We start from the raw sequence: 16,652 nt of genomic DNA on the forward strand, positions 1-16,652 counted from the left end.
ATGTAAAACGTGTTTATTTCAGACAATGAGGGCGCTGTTTACTGAAGAGATAGAGATCAAAGAGGGAGGAATCACAACAATCAAGACATTGAACCCCTGTTATTATCGGTAAGTGTAGAATTTAACAAAACATCACTAAATTTTGGTGTTGGATGCATTCTTGTTATGTAAAGGGTGAGTATATGGTAGGAATAGTAGAACAGTTTTCATGATATAAAGAAGAAATTAGTAGAGAGAGTACAGTTCACACACGACACGGCGGATGCATGGTTTATGTCAGTCATGTGATTAGTCATGTATGTTATGTACGTTATTGAAGACGTCGTAGATAGAAAATAAATAGAGAGTCGTAGGATTACTCTTAGCCCACCTTGTTGAGCTGTTAATGGCTCCGCTTTTAACATCGGTCTCATCACTGTCGCCATTATTACAGCCCACCTTCGATACATGTCTAAAACGCTAAGTTTTCAAAGGTCGCAAAACGCGTGGTAGTTTGATTGCAAATTTCTCCCATTTAAAGAAGTCCTATACTACTCCAACGTACCTCATTTTATTCCTTACTTTGTTTTTGCTGCAATAGTCTTCTTTTTGACATCATTACATCAACTAATTAACTTTGTTATTCCAAATCTGCATTATCATCCACCGAAAATACAATGTAATATGTTTTTGACAAAGAAATAATACCGTATGCTTGTCCGCCATTTTAAAAACCACTTGCCAACACCTCCGAAGTATGTTCGCCTAAAGTTGCCAACGTTCGCCAACGGTGGCAGCGAACAACTCGTTCCACTTGAAATTGTTGGCGAACGTGCGCAACTGTTGGCAACGTTTGCGCGAGTGGAACGCACCCCAGGCCACCAATTCTTCAGTTTGAATCAACCGCAAACTTGTTTATACCTATTTTATAGTGTCTTTTCAAATGTTTGTGTATTTCCGTGTTTTATTTTCCATAATAATAACATGTATTTGATACATTACAAACAACTTTTTCATGTAATAATAGCAATGTCTGTTGTTAATACGTATATATGCCTACTTCTACCAACCCCGTAACTAATCCGTTTTGCATACTTTTTGTAAGAATATATGCCTATGATTTTGCTATGTTTTTTTTTCTGTTACAATTAAATATTTAGGCCTACTTTTAGCCCCTAGAAGTGGATTGGACCACCTCCATGATTGGACTCATGTTTGAAATGATTGCTTCCATCATTGACCCAGCATTGCAGCAGCCTCTGTGACAGTACAGCAATCCATGCTTCCTTGGATCACAGTATCCTAATCCTGTTCGGAACAGCTCTATGGGGATTCCCAACTTTACCACTAAAGTTGGGACTGGTCTCAATTATAGTTGGGATAACATAACAAGGAGGTTAGATTATATCTATATTCGGGACGATTATTTAGTTGGGACAGAACGGTATTGACAAAACAATTTGTCTATTTTCTTTTTTTATGAAGGTCCAATGTTGTCACAGACTTCAGATGCATTTCTTGGGAGTGGACAGAAATCAACATTCGCACTGCATTGTAATTGAGCATCTGAAATAAACAGATTTCACTTTTTTGAGCAGGAGAACTGTTTTGGCTGTTTAAAGCATGTAGAACTCATTCTCAACGTACCAAGGACTTTCTGTTCAAACAGGGACTAGATAAATTTTCCATCAAGACTCAAATATGTCTCGCCTCTTGAACCTCAAAGAAACCTTTAGAAACATAAAATCCTCAAACTTTAAACATCCAAAAATTCTAGCCGGTGTCGCTATCACAGCTGTTGTGGCGTATGGCGCCAAAGATCATGTGCAATATGCAACCTCAGTATTAAGAAGCATTGTGGAGGAGCTCATGTCCAAACCCATTGACAAGCATGGGGGGACCAAAGCCAAAAAAGGAAGCGTTGTCATTATGGATACTTTGATTGCTAAGGAACAGTCGTCACATTCACTCAATGCTGAATTCAACCGCAGATTAATACGACTCATTAAGATAATCATGCCGGGAGTATTTACCAAAGAATGCGGACTTCTCGTACTGCACACTATGACTCTAGTGTGTAGAACCTTTCTCTCCATATACGTTGCCCATCTTGAGGGTAACATGGTTAAGGCTATCGTCAATAAGAACATGATCCAGTTCCTTTTCTACATTCTGAAGTGGCTGGTCGTTGCCGTCCCTGCGACTTTCGTCAACAGTGCAATTCGATTCTTGGAGAGTAATCTATCTCTAGCCTTCCGTTCTCGACTCGTCACTCACTGCTACAAGTTGTACTTCAAGAACCAGACCTACTACCGGGTTGGTAACATGGACACTCGTCTTGTTAACCCAGATCAGAATCTGACGGAGGACGTCAGCACATTCTGTGAATCAGTCGCGCATCTCTACTCTCAGCTCAGCAAGCCCTTACTTGATATCCTCTTGATGTGCTACACCTTGGTAGGTTTGGCGACCAAGAACAACTCGGGAACCAGTTTCTCCACCTTAATCGGCAGCCTGACCTTCATCGCCACGGCCAAGATCCTACGGGCTGCGTCACCGAAGTTTGGGCGCTTGGTGTCCGGGGAGGCAGAGAGGAAGGGCAACTTGCGGTTTGTGCACTCAAGAGTCATTGCAAATGCAGAGGAGATCGCATTCTATGAGGGACATGAGGTAGGATACATGTAGTGACAAAGTTTTGTTTGTATAGGGCTGGAATTACATGAAGGCTACAGAGGCCATGGTCTCTGTTGCCCCAGGTCTTGGCATTGGTGCCCCTTTAAATATACCCCCATACACTTGGAAGTGCCCTTTCCAAAATGCAAATGGCAGACAGTAAATTCTTCATCTCTGCAATGAAGATATATAGAAAAAGGGTTCAAATCAAAAGGTACAGAAACTGTACTAAATGGGTTTTTCTGCAAAATGCAACAAGACCAATTAGCCTTTTCAAAATAATGGTGGACGCTACATGTACAGTGCATGAGTACACTGTTTGGTTTGGATGTCCATCAAGGTAGAATTACTTCCATGGAATGTCTAACAGACAAATTTACTCAAGTCAAAATGAATTTGGGCTTCCTGAAGCCTTTGTGTCACATTGGTAATTGTCAAAGACCAGTATCCACCCTTGATGTGACCCAACATATGAAGTAACAAACCTGTAAAAGGGTAAGTTGAATCGGTCCCTGGAGTCACATAACAAATTGAAAAAAACCTTGTTTTCGAGTTTTAGACTTGGAAGATCAAAACCAATTGTGTTTTTTTTCATTTCTCAAAAAATGAATGCATTTCAAGCACACATATTTTAAAGGGTGTTGCCCTCCATGACCATCTTTAAACCATGTTACAGTGCACATTCTGTGCAAATCTGTGGATATTTTCACTCATTACCAATGATATGCACACCCTTTAATGTTCACAGGTAGAGCATGAGCAGTTGAAGCACAGTTACGATTCCCTCAGGGAGCAGATGAGTATGATATATCGCCAGCGTCTCTGGTACGTGATGCTGGAGCAGTTCTTACTCAAATACACCTGGAGTGCAAATGGTCTGGCCATGGTCGCTATTCCCATTATCACTGCTAAGAATCTTACAGTTGGTCCAGGTGAGTCCCCACTTCTGACAATTGAAATACCGAGTTTGTACATAAAGGATGCTGGAAGAGTCCTGTCCTGCCCCTTTCTAACCAAACCACTAACCCCTGTTGACTGACACCCCTCTAGGAAATGTGGAATGGTCCAGCTTAGGATATCATGGCATATGAGCTGACCATTCTTAAATGTTACAATGTGGTTTTAAAAGAAAAATACATTAATGAAAGTGTGTCATCAGCATGTGCTGCGGCAACCCTCACTGCAGGGTTTTAAGGAATCTTTTACTTTTGGTTAAAATTGGTATTTGTACAATTGCAGAAAACTAGTATTGGCTGCAGATTTAAATACTTTGAGTTTTTCATGAGCTAAGATTGTGTAAAGGTTTCTAAAACACTGCCGTCTCTAGTAAGATTATTGTCAGCGAATCTTAGAACTTTTAAAAAATGTGACTCTTTCATAGTGATTGGTATCTACTGTATATTTGCACAGATGGAAAACCATTTTCAGAGAGTCAGTCGGTGAGTCTGCGCACCCAGAGCTTCATTACAGCTAAGAGCTTACTGCTGAGCCTGGCCGATGCCATGGAAAGAGTGATGTCTTCCTATAAAGAGGTGTGTGGATTTGTCCCAGGCTAGGATAATCATTTATCATTTTTGTTGCATTCAACCAAAGAAGCAGAATGACTTGCAAATATATTGAACAACAGGGTCCAATTTCATGACTCTGCTTACCACAGAATTCTACGCTTATGGTGCCCTGTAAACTACTTACTTACATGCAGTTATAAGCAGAACCTTGAACTTCAAAATCAACCGTACAGGATGAAAAGCGATATCATGGAATAATAATAATAATAATAATAATAACAATAGTGGCTTCTTATATAGCACTCAGGTCCATCACGCAGTGACGCTCATGGCACTTCAACATTATTACCCCTGGTCACTGGGCCTAAAATCATTCCTTAAACCATCTCAGCTATACAGCCTGTACCGCCAAATATGTAGCGCAATCAAGGCTAATCAATCACAAGAACCAACTCTGCCCTCACAGGTAACCATTTACCCCTGGGTGGAGAGAAGCAATTATAGTTAAGTGTCTTGCTCAGGGACACAAGTGTCCCGACCGGTATTCGAACCCACACTCCGCTGAACAGAATCACCAGAGCTTGAATTCGGTGCTCTTATCCGCTCGACACCTCAGTGGCACGGTTGGCTTGTGCGTAAGGCGCTCGTCTCTCACCAAGGTGACCCCGGTTCGATTCCCAGTCGGGGCCATATGTGAGTTGAGTTGTGCGTTGGTTCGCTGCTGTGCCACGAGGGTTTTCCAGACTATCCAGTTTTCCTCCCTCAGGAAAAAATCAAACACTTTTGATCTTGGCTGTGCTCCGTGGTCATAATGGGTTGATGTGGCTGGCAGCTGAATGCGCCCTTGCATGCCTGCTTCTCGAACACGTTGTAGATGCATCCTTCGCAATTCAGCTCTTAGCTGCGAGTAAAGATGATTAGCCCCCCAAATTATTATTATTATTATTATTATTATTGTTATTATTATTAGTAATAAGTAATATTTCTATAATACTTGCAATATGTTAGTGCTGTTAATGGTTAATGACAAATGAGAGACTTTTTGTTGGTGCTAGATGAGAACAAATTTACTGGGTAAATCAATCATTCTCGGAGTTTGTGCCCCCAATCATTGTGCGTAGACGATGAAACAATACCAAGTACATATGCTGCCCTCATGTGTCCCAGTATGTTGCCGAGATGTAGACAAAGAGTCATTCCATTTCTACAAGCTTTATTCCATTATACTAAGTCTCTTACCTGGTACATGTTTCCTTCCATCCTAGCCTACAAGCTAAACTGTTTTAAGAGGAATATATATTCCTACCTTCGGCTCCCCTGAGTTTTTTCATCGTGTAAATTTTTTCTTGATACCATTTATCAAGAGTGGCTGTTCTAGCCTTGTTTAGGTTGACCTTGCATGAAATAAAACAAATTAAGTTGATTGGACGTAAAATCCTTTGACTTTGCCAACAGATAACTGCACTTGCTGGTTACACATCTCGTGTTTCTGAGTTACTTACCGTCTTTGAAGATGTCAGCAATGGTCACTATGTAAGGGCCAGGGTGGTGAAAGGGGAAAGTAAGGGCTCCAAGAGTGTGGCACATCTTGAGGGTCCACTGGAGGTTGCAGGTAGGTGGTCTTAACATCTGCGACACTCTTAAGTAGCCTAAAAATTCTATCATACCCTGCACCTTTTGAACAACAAGGTCAGCCCTTGTGCTTGAAAATGTTATCCTACCTTTTTCCAAGAACCAACAATCATGCCTGTGTTAGGCAGATATGGGTTAAGTTTAGAAACTATTCAAAACTTGCAAAAATATTTGTAATTTTTCCACAGGTGATGTGACAGAAACAGACTCGGCTCTGATTATTGCGAAGGACTTGCCAATCATTACCCCCAACAGGGATGTAGTCGTCAGCTCTCTGTCACTAAAGGTGAGCTTTATCAGACTTTGACTCCAAACTTTGAGCAAGTACGAGTGTGCACCATGGTTAACTAAATATTGGCTGTTTTGATCCAACCCAGTCTGGTCGACCATTGATTGACTTCTGTGGTCCACCATTTGGAACTAGCCTCATGACCATGGTTTCTTCACTGGTCCCAATAACCTATTCCATGCTAACGTGTATAAAGAGTAGAGGGGAACCAGTGACACTATACCGAGATCGCAGAAGGCAATGGAGTGTTGAATACCATACCGTGGTACCAATGGTTGACTAGACTTCCAAACGAGTCTCTCGAGTGAATGCGTCACTGCTTTTGTACGTTGCTTGTCAGTAATTGACTGAGTGCGCACTTGAACTTGCTCTTAGATGCAGCCTTCTCCAAAATGTCATATTTTGAGCGGACATTTTGAGTGGTCATTCCATGATATGTTTCTCGAAAACAAGAGAACTGAAATGTATTTGTTCATCAAACAATTTATGCTATCCTTAAGTTTAATCGATAATAAAGTATTAATCACAGTACAAGTTTTAAATCTGTCTATGTGTTTACAGGTGACCGAGGGAATGCACCTCCTAATAACAGGTCCCAATGGCTGCGGTAAAAGTTCCCTGTTCAGGATCCTGTGTGGGCTGTGGCCAGCTTACAACGGCCAACTTGTGAAGCCCAACCCAAAAGAAATGCTCTTCATTCCACAGAGGTTTGTACTGTTCCATATTTTTTACACAAAAGCACCAGGGTCCATTTTCTTAAAGCTGTTAAGTATTAAGTGATTCTTAGCCAATTTTTCCTGCTTTAGTGAAAATTTGCAGGAAACCAGTCAACACATTTTATTTTGGCTGGTTACATGTTTCTGCTAAGCAATATTGAGTGCTGAATAGCTGTATGTAATTGAGCTCTAGTATTTCCTGCAAAAAAAATCCATTGTGACTGGCCCTGGCAAAATATGGAATTTTACCCCATTTTTAACAGTGAGAATGGGTATTTATTGGATTGTGAAAATTAACAATGTTTCTATCAGAGTCTAGAGAAATTGCTCTGTAACATGAAATGAAAATCTCAATCGATTCTTTGGGTCAGTTGTTGACCTTTGCAGGGTTGTTTATGGTAAATGCCAAAAGATTTAGGGTTTTGCCAGGGCGTGGGTCAATTTGTTATATTGAAAAGGTCCCTCACATATGATGTCTGCTCCTCCAGTCAAATGGCAAGGATCTAGCTGTGTGTGTGGTATACAATATAAGGCTTTATCTTCCAGCACGCTTATCCACCAATCAGATGCTCGAACTACTAGGGGGATAAAAACATATATACCTCTTCCTCTGTTTTATATCCTACTTCCTCTGTTTTTATTACACAGTGCGTATTGTGAATGTCAATGCGTCATCCGTATACAGACAGTGCAAAAATTACATTCTCAGTCTACCTGCAGTACACTAATCCCCATTGTTATTTATCTACAGGGATATGCGGCGTTTTTTTACATGTGTGACCTCGGTTTGAATACTAATTAGTCAAAAGGGCTTCTGGAATTCGGTCATTTTCAGCCTTTGCTGAAAAGTCTCAACCAAAATAATGTACCAGTAAATTGAAACGAAGAGCATATCTATCGTTATGTATAAAAACAATCGGTGCAACTCAAATTTTAAAAAGAAAAATTTGTACGTAAAAAATGGCTTCAAAAACAGAAAACAAGTCACAAAACACGGAAAATTTTCATGTTATGAATGTCGGCAACAGTCCCCAATTAGTATGTATGGATAGATTATTTCATATTCTACCTGGAAATGTTAAAACCGAGACCGGATCGTTCCTAGTCCAGTCAGGATACAGCGATTTCCACCGTCAATCCAAATCTCACATTACGAAAAAGTCAACTATTAGACAGAATGGTTTTCTTGCACGGGTGATTGGCCGACGATGACATCATCGACTGATAGGGCAGCATGCTGTTTTTCGTTGGCATGGTACCTTGACCACCAAGCTTAAGTAAGTCAATAACAAAAGAGCCCGTCTATACCATGGGCTGAATGAGGAATCAGTCAGCCAATCACCCGTGCAAGAAAACCATTCTGTCTAATAGTTGACTTTTTCGTAATGTGAGATTTGGATTAACGGTGGAAATTGCTGTATCCTGACTAGACTAGGAACGATCCGGTCTCGGTTTAAACATTTCGAGGTAGAATATGAAGTAATCTATCCATACATACTAATTGGGTACTGTTGCCGACGTTCATAACAGAAAAATTTGCTGTGTTTTTGTGACTTGTTTTCTCTGTTTTTGAAGCCATTTTTCACATACAAATTTCTCTATATAAAAATTGAGTTGCACCGAATTTTTGTATCATAACGACAGATATGCTCTTTGTCTCAATTTACTGGTACATTATTTTGGTTTAGACTTTCCAGAAAAGGCCGAAAAAGACTGAATTTCAGAAGCCCTTTGTACTAATTAGCATTCAAACCGAGGTCACGCATGAAAAGTCACGCCTACTCGCGCAGATAAATGACAAAGGAGGCTTATTAAATCGAGTGTTCTGCGGGTGGACTGTTCTAAACTTTGTGCGCTTCGTCGCAAAATAATGTTCTGAAATTATAAACTTTGCGCCTTGATGTACGTGAAACTGTACGGCCTCGTTGGATATGGGACGCAGAAGTGCTATTTTTCCATATTTCACTCGCGCTTGTGTGATAACTTATAGTATTCAAATAGGCTGCTACAGCTACGGCTATGACTGTTGTTAAGTGTGTTTCTAAGCACGACCTATATACTTCAACGCATGTTGACGTGGAAATAGCTATAGCGACTCATTCGGACACAGCCTAAGTTTTTGTTTTGTTTTACAGACCATATATGTCGCTGGGCACACTGAGAGACCAAGTGATCTACCCTGACAGGCACAAAGACATGTTGAGAAAGGGGATAACAGACAATGAATTAGAGAAAATCCTGGACATTGTTAACCTGTATCCGATTGTCAGTAGAGAAGGAGGTAAGGTGGCTTGTATGACTATCATTATGTGTAACTAAAAATATAAATATGAATTAGACTTGCGGGTACAACCATGTGTTAAATCTCTTTTGAGGAAGTGTTGGCTCTGAAAAGAGCGGTTCAAACAGTATACTCTGCTCGTTTCTCCTGAAGACGAGCAGAATATACTGTTCGAAATGTCAAGACCAATCTGGCTCTTTTCAGAGCCAACACTCAATCAAAAGAGATTTTACACACGGTTGTACCCGCAAGGCTACTATTATTTACACCATGCATTGCTTCAAACACCACTTATGGCTATCATTGTTTCTTCCCATATAACCTCCGGCTTTAAAACTACTTGTATTTCTGTATATTTGCTTTGCGGTAACACTATGTGTATGCCCCACTTTTCTGTGTTATTATGTTCTTTTTAGAACTTGTCGTTTGTTAAAAAAAATACAAATATCAGTTCTCAAAAGAACATAACCAACACAGCAAATGAGGTATATGCACAGTGTTACCGCAAACCAATTATACAACAATACACTGTACTCCACGGTTCAATTGCTAAAAAAAATCTGGCTTTTTATTTCCTGTATTTTGGCCCGAATTCAAATTCAGTGTTAATGTCTACGACATTGTGATTTTCTCTTGTCATGTTCCTGATCCTTTCCCATTGCCTTGTAGCCCCAAACTTACTGTAATTGACCTTTTAGTAGGCGACTAGGCACAAATCCACGGAGAGGGCATGGTCACCTATTAAAATTTGACAGAAATATTAGTTTTTATTTGATGATTTAAACCTGACAGAGTTTTAATTCTTTGCTAATGTTCAGGTTGGGATGCCACCAGAGATTGGAAGGATGTCCTCTCAGGGGGTGAAAAACAGAGAATGGGAATGGCAAGACTCTTCTATCAACAGTATGTATTCAGTTTTATTAATCAACAGTCACTATCAACAGTATTATTAATATTCTTTATCCCCGATGCAAATTTAACATCTATTAAATCGTTTGCAGTACCCGCTGCTAAAACATAGGATTCGAACTGCCTCTAGCTACCGTGCAATCTCGGTGGTCTAGTTGGTATGAGACTGCTCTGGAATTGCAAAGGTCGTGGGTTCGAATCCCACCCGAGTAAAAATGCCTGTGATTTTTTTCACAGGACTCGGGAAAGTACTGAGTATACAGTGCTACATACATCGGTGTATATGGGTAAAAACCAAAAATTAATATTCTTTATCCCCGATGCAAATTTTTTTATTTTTTTATTTTTTTATTTATTGACATCCAACAGCGGAAAGCCGCCACTTACAGGAATCGTTAAAAACTAATTTAACATCTATTAAAGTATGTATTCAGTTTTTAAAATAATAGTATTACTTATAATAGTTGGTTCTCAGTAGCTGCACCAACTTGCTGGAACAAGCTCCCTCTTCACATCCGTGACTCATCCTCAATCAGCTCATTCAGGACTCGGTTAAAAACACTTTTCAGACAATGCTTAAGCACTTTGAAACCCCTGTGAAAAGCGCTATACAAATGTTATTTATTATTATAATTATATAGCACACATATCCTATGAGCTACCATCTGGCCAAAATGCTTGGGCCACCCGTTGGCAACTTGACAATAAACATTCCCTGTCACCCTTTCCCCGCTCAATGTTGCAAACTGTACAATGAGAACCAACATTGAAAGAGGGCACTGGGGACCTTGGTGCGGATATGGCCGGGATGGTAGATCAAGGCTCTTTACATAACTAATGTCCCTGTATATTAGCTTTAAAGACAGTGGACACTATTGGTAATTGTCAAAGACTAGCCTTCACAGTTGGTGTATCTCAACATAAGCATAAAATAACTAACCTGTGAAAATTTGAGCTCAATCGATAATCAAAGTTGCGAGATAATATTGTAAGAAGAAAAAACCTTGTCACACGAAGTTGTGTGCGTTTAGATGGGTAATTTCAAGACCTCAAGTTCTAAATCTAAGGTCTCGAAATCAAATTCGTGGAAAAATAAATTCTCGAAAACTATGGCACTTCAGAGGGAGCCGTTTCTCACAATGTTTTATACCATCAACCTCTCCCCAAGAAAGGTTTTATGCTAATAATTATTTTGAGTAATTACCAATAGTGTCCACTGCCTTTAAGACTGTTCTTGTAACTTTTATAAACTTACTGGGGATACAACCCCAAGCTGGTTAACTTGGAGCGAAAGGTTTTAATCCATTTACAATACTGTCTAAGGCCTCTCAGGTTCCCATTTATACACCTTGGTGAAGAGTAGCAATTATGGTTAAGTGCCTCACTAAAAAGTTATAAAAGTAATAAAGCTTTGATGAAATGTTACACACAGGATTTATTAGTTTAGTTTGAAGGAAAATGACTTCTTAGAGACTGTGCAAGTCTTATGCCAAACACTTTTTGGAACCTTTGAGTCAGAACCCTGGGTTCTCACATGTATATTGCTCCATCATGTTTAAAAGTTCAGTACCATAGTCGACATAGATGACAGTGCTCTCACAACCTCTTCGCTTAATAGCTTTTTAGTAAACAAGATCACACACACAATGAATCATTCACGCCTAAAGCTCAAAGGCCTTTTTTTAATAAAGCCGTAGTTTGTCCATGTTCACCCTCCATAGTTAAGCTTACATTGGTTTGAAAGAGAAAGGTAGACTTTGTCCAATGACAGTACAATAAAATGAGGTTGAAATTCCCCAAACTGTCTGGGTAAATTTTGTCGACAATTAGGGGTTAAACAAAGAAAAATTGAAAACTTTGTGTGATTTATCAATGCCTTTGAAAGTGTGTCCTGCTGACATCATACATGTTGTGTGGGCATGATGTTGCAAGACTGGTTTCAGAATATCTTGTTAATTATTTTGAATTAAAGTGAAATCTTCTGGGTAATAGTAGATTTTGTAATGGTTGACAAATATATGAGTGTCGTTGTGTTAGAAAATGTGCTTCATTGAGAAATCAAACAGTTTTTATAAGAGGGTCATATGCAATAATGCTGATACCGTTTGTACCCCCAGGCCTAAATTTGCTCTTTTGGATGAGTGCACAAGTGCAGTGAGTATTGATGTTGAAGGCAAGATCTTCCAGCGAGCTAAAGATGCAGGAATCATTATGCTGACCATCACCCACCGGCCATCACTATGGTAAGTCTGATAAAATAATAATAATGTAGTCTTATAGCCGTGTATCCACCAATTAGGTGCCCAAGGTTCTTGAACAAAGAGAGACACTTGTTAAGAAGTTTTTATGAATCGAGAGACAGATTCATGAAGTACAGCATACAGCGTGCTGCTGTTGACTGCCAGAAAACCCGCGTCAAACCCTTTCTTTTATAATAACTGTACTGGGTTCTTTAAAGTGCATTACACAACACACAAGGTATTTTAATGCCACAGTTTTAAAGACATTGTGCTGCTCTAGTCAGTTGAAATTTGCAACGGAAGAGTTCTGCTTATTAGGAGATCAACTACACCGTAGATGGTGGTACATTTCCTAGCCAACTCTTGAGCCCCGGTTTGAATCCCACTGGGGCACTATGCAGACTGGGGTTTCAGTTCCTACCAGATTGACTTGGTTTTCCCTGGAATAATTCCCAGGGTTTTTCCTACCCAGTCTAAAACTGAAACTTTCTTCTTTGTGTTCTCTCCATGGGGTTGTTTTGGCTAGTATAGTGATCAGTAGTGTTATAACCCCTCTGGGCGGTGCTGCATGGACGGGCCTGCACAGGACTCAAAACTTTTTTCCAGAACTCTGAGCAAAATACATTGTACCAGATTTTTTCTTTAATAAATCATAATATTGTCCAATGTGCATTGATCCGAGACATGGCTAATGGTAAGCGTATCAAATGTCACAGAGAAAGAACACATTCAAAAAGCCTTTCAAGTTATTACTGGCCCCATAACAGGAACAGTCTGGAAACTTGGCATCATGTCTGAAGCTTGCACTTCAATCAATATAGAGCGGCAGCCCAGAGCACTTTGGTTAAAGGAACAAGGTACCAGTATTTGAGTACAGGAACATTTAGTGGATAACCTGACATAGTCAGATATGGATGTCTGCCGAGGACACCCCGCTGCGTGTAGCGCACGGACCCCCTACAAAGAGGCAAAATAATTGGCTGAATCAAACATTGTAGGTACCACTTGAAACCAAGTGGAAATGGTCAATAACATGATACTAAGTAAAAAATATCAACCGCCAGACAAATTTTCTGCTGCATTAGGCCTGCCAGACACCCCCTCCCCCAAATATTTACTGTACAAACCTATGGGTTGAAATTAACCAGTTGTCAAATCAGCTCAGATTTACATGAAACTTTGTCCAACTGTTCCACTATGGCTAAAATGAACACACACCAAAAATAAAATCCATATCCATATCGTTTCCGAGATACAGCCTCTTAAAATATGCTAAAACCTCCTCCTTTTGGAGCTCCATTTAATCATGCTTAAATTTACTTTATATGAGTAAATTCTTGGTTCCTGTAGGAAGTTTCACACTCACCTGTTACAATTTGACGGGGAAGGAGGTTGGCGTCTTGATGAGCTCAACATCACCAAGCGGTTGTCTCTTAACGAGGAGAAACAGCGTCTTGAGACCCAGCTTGCTGGAGTGCCTGGCATGCAGGAGAGACTTGATGAACTCTGCGAAATTCTTGGGGAGGATTCTGTTCATCGGACCCAAAAGATGTCGGAGCAGTCGGACGCTTCAACTGGGGATGAGGAACCTGATATAACTGGCACAGAGAGTGATCAGTAGATGACCAAAGTATTTTAGTTCAAACAGAAGTATAACAAAGTTTCTCGGGGAAATCTGTTTCCTGAGAAACCAGGGCCTAATTTCTGGATCTGTTTACAATCTGGAGTACGCACATGTGCATGTGCGTACTCCATGTTACTAGGCATTCTTCGCTTACACAGCAATTTGGCGCTGCACAGTAAGCGAAGAATTGTGATCGTAGCGCAGAATTCTGTGGTATGCAGAGCGAAAAATTGTTGCCCTGGACAAAGGAAAGAAAAGTGCATTGGGTCAATTGACTCTAAGCCTTTATGTACATGTACCATAGCTCTGGATGTAAAAGGATGTTTGGAACCAGACATTCTAGATTGGTCAGTGGCAACCTCGCTACCATGGGCAGCGCGCCGTATCAGGCTAGCTCTGTGTACGTCTCTAACCCCTGGGAGGGAAACTCCGATCCGTGTCTTAGATTGGCTATCATATTTGCGCAAAATTTGAAAAGCTGTGCGTCTCCAAAAAGCTCTAAACGCCGAAACGCGTGCGTAAAAAAGATGTACGTTTTCACTGTTTTAGTCACGCAACACTGAACGTCAAGGCAAGTTTATGACTTTTATTACACACAGCGCATCCAGCGTGTGCGCGACTAGAGCCCAACACAGAACGGATCAACCACAGGACTAATTGTTATATCCCTCATATTTGGATATTTTGGAGTTACACTTCCAGGGGTTATGATCGAGCAAGGCATGCTGGGGAAAAAATGGCGCGGTGAGATCGATCACCCCTGGGAACGAGGTTGAGTCAGTGGTAATCAAATAAGTAGTGCAGTGCAAGAATAATTGAGAGATTGGGAACTAGACTTTCAATGCGGTCATGAAAGCAGATGTGTCGGTGCTTATAAACTAGTAATGCGTAATTTAGACCCGTTGTATTACATATATGGAGCGTCCATATATCTCCCACTAATGGTCACTAGTCAGACTAGTAGCGCCTAAAATATTACTACTGCAATACATGTTTATAAAAAAATAGCTGCACAGATTTGTTGTTATGGAGGAGTGATGTACAAGTTTTATGTTTGACAGTATTCCATTTTTTTTTACACCTAAGAGTGCAGTTTTGCTTGTCATTATTAAACAGTGTTCTGTGATTGATGTGTCACGAACAAAACTGTGCCTGTGCAAAATCTGAAATATTTTATATATTATCCAGTCTGAATGACAAATGAAAGATACAGCATTAATGTTTAGATAGTTTAAAAAAAAATTCCATGCCAGATTATGTGCATTAAAAATAGTTTGTTATAACATTAAAGTTATTGAAAAACAATATAAAAAAAAAAAAAAAAAACTTTCCCAAGGTCATCTGGTTTCATCACCATGTCGCACATCAAATCCAACTGTTAAACTGAGCGGCTTAATTATTTTACCTAGAGTATATCAAGCCCAAGGATAAATTTGTACAGATTATCCACTGAAAGTATGACCATATATGTTGGTAATGACCGACCCCAAACTAAATTTGTGTAGTTTCTATCCAAAAGCCTACTTGATATAAGGTAATGATAATCAGCATCCTGCAATATTATTTCGCCTAAAATGATTAGAAATTAATAAAAAGAAATTGAGAAAGTATTCATGTACGCTGCGATTCCTCTTAAGATGAGGTGTCAATTATTGCATATAGTGCTTGGTATTGTGATTCACAATTAGGATTGCTACAAAAGTTGAGAGCACTCTTAGCTGATAATAATAATTATAATAATTATTTGGTGGGCTAATCATCCTTACTCGCAGCTAAGAGCTGAATTGCTAAGGACGTGGAAGGCACCATTGGCTGCCAGCCACATCAACTCATTATGACCAAGGAGCACAGCCAAGATCGAAAGTGTTTGATTTTTCCAGAGGGAGGAAAACCGGATAGTCTGGAAAACCCTCGTGGCACAGCAGAGAAACAATGCACAACTCAACTCAAATATGGCCCTGGCCAGGAATCGAACCGGGGTCACCTTGGTTAGAGGCGAGCACTTACGCACAAGCCAACCGTGCCACCCAAATCCAGTTCAGTTTTCATTAAAAAAATATTTAAATTATAAAACTAAGAGAGCAACAAAAGTATGATCAGTGTGTGCTTGTTTTTTAAACAACAGATGAAAACACAATTTGTTTCATCTGTTGGTTAAAATAATATTTTTGAAGAATATTTATTGAATATCAAGTTTGTCTTACAAGATTTAGTAGATTGAATAAAATCACGTGAAATAGTTAATTGCAAAAACTGTTTTTGTTAACTTGTGGTCTTGATTTCTGCTTAAAGAGGGAATGTAATTATTCTTCCCTTTTGAAGGGTAGGCCTACCGTCATTTCAAACGCAGGGTGATTGGGATCAGAGGTAAATGGCACATGATGGGTGAAGTCTGCCCTTTGAATCTCCCACTATGATCATTGTGTCTCTTCAACGGGGTCACGTTAAATGGCAATTATGTTTATAGCTGATGACATCACCAAAAGTGTGCACATGTTGGAGTCAGGGCTCATATTCAAAGATTGTTTTATATATTAATTCCATAAATTGTATTATTGTTAAAAATTTGATTTTAGGTTCTGTTTGCAATTGAAATTTGCCTGAATTTGACCTTTTGGTAACGTGTCTTGCCAAATCATACTCACACAACAAGAAATAATATTAATGGCATTGGCAGTGAGCACACATTTTCAAGGCATTGATATTCACACAAAGTTTGCAAATTGTATATCTCGCCCCTAGCCCTGAACTACAATACAGCACAGGGGAAGAGTCCTTGGCCCAATTTCATAAAGCTGTTA

At 39.7% G+C, this 16,652-nt stretch overlaps 1 protein-coding gene across 1 annotated transcript; it reads left to right on the forward strand.

Moving 5' to 3' along the window:
- The first annotated feature begins 36 nt into the window (after nucleotides 1-36).
- LOC139954574 (ATP-binding cassette sub-family D member 2-like) lies at nucleotides 37-16,089 on the forward strand. The gene is made up of 11 exons (XM_071954439.1): nucleotides 37-108; nucleotides 1,465-2,649; nucleotides 3,401-3,584; nucleotides 4,063-4,184; nucleotides 5,616-5,772; nucleotides 5,981-6,078; nucleotides 6,643-6,788; nucleotides 8,933-9,078; nucleotides 9,897-9,981; nucleotides 12,105-12,230; nucleotides 13,578-16,089. Exons 2-11 carry the CDS (start codon nucleotides 1,681-1,683, stop codon nucleotides 13,846-13,848), a joined length of 2,304 nt encoding a protein of 767 aa, XP_071810540.1. The 5' UTR covers nucleotides 37-108; nucleotides 1,465-1,680; the 3' UTR covers nucleotides 13,849-16,089.
- The last annotated feature ends 563 nt before the right edge of the window (nucleotides 16,090-16,652 follow it).

The sequence above is a fragment of the Asterias amurensis genome, chromosome 2 (genome assembly GCF_032118995.1).
Source record: "Asterias amurensis chromosome 2, ASM3211899v1".
NCBI lineage: Eukaryota > Metazoa > Echinodermata > Asteroidea > Forcipulatida > Asteriidae > Asterias > Asterias amurensis.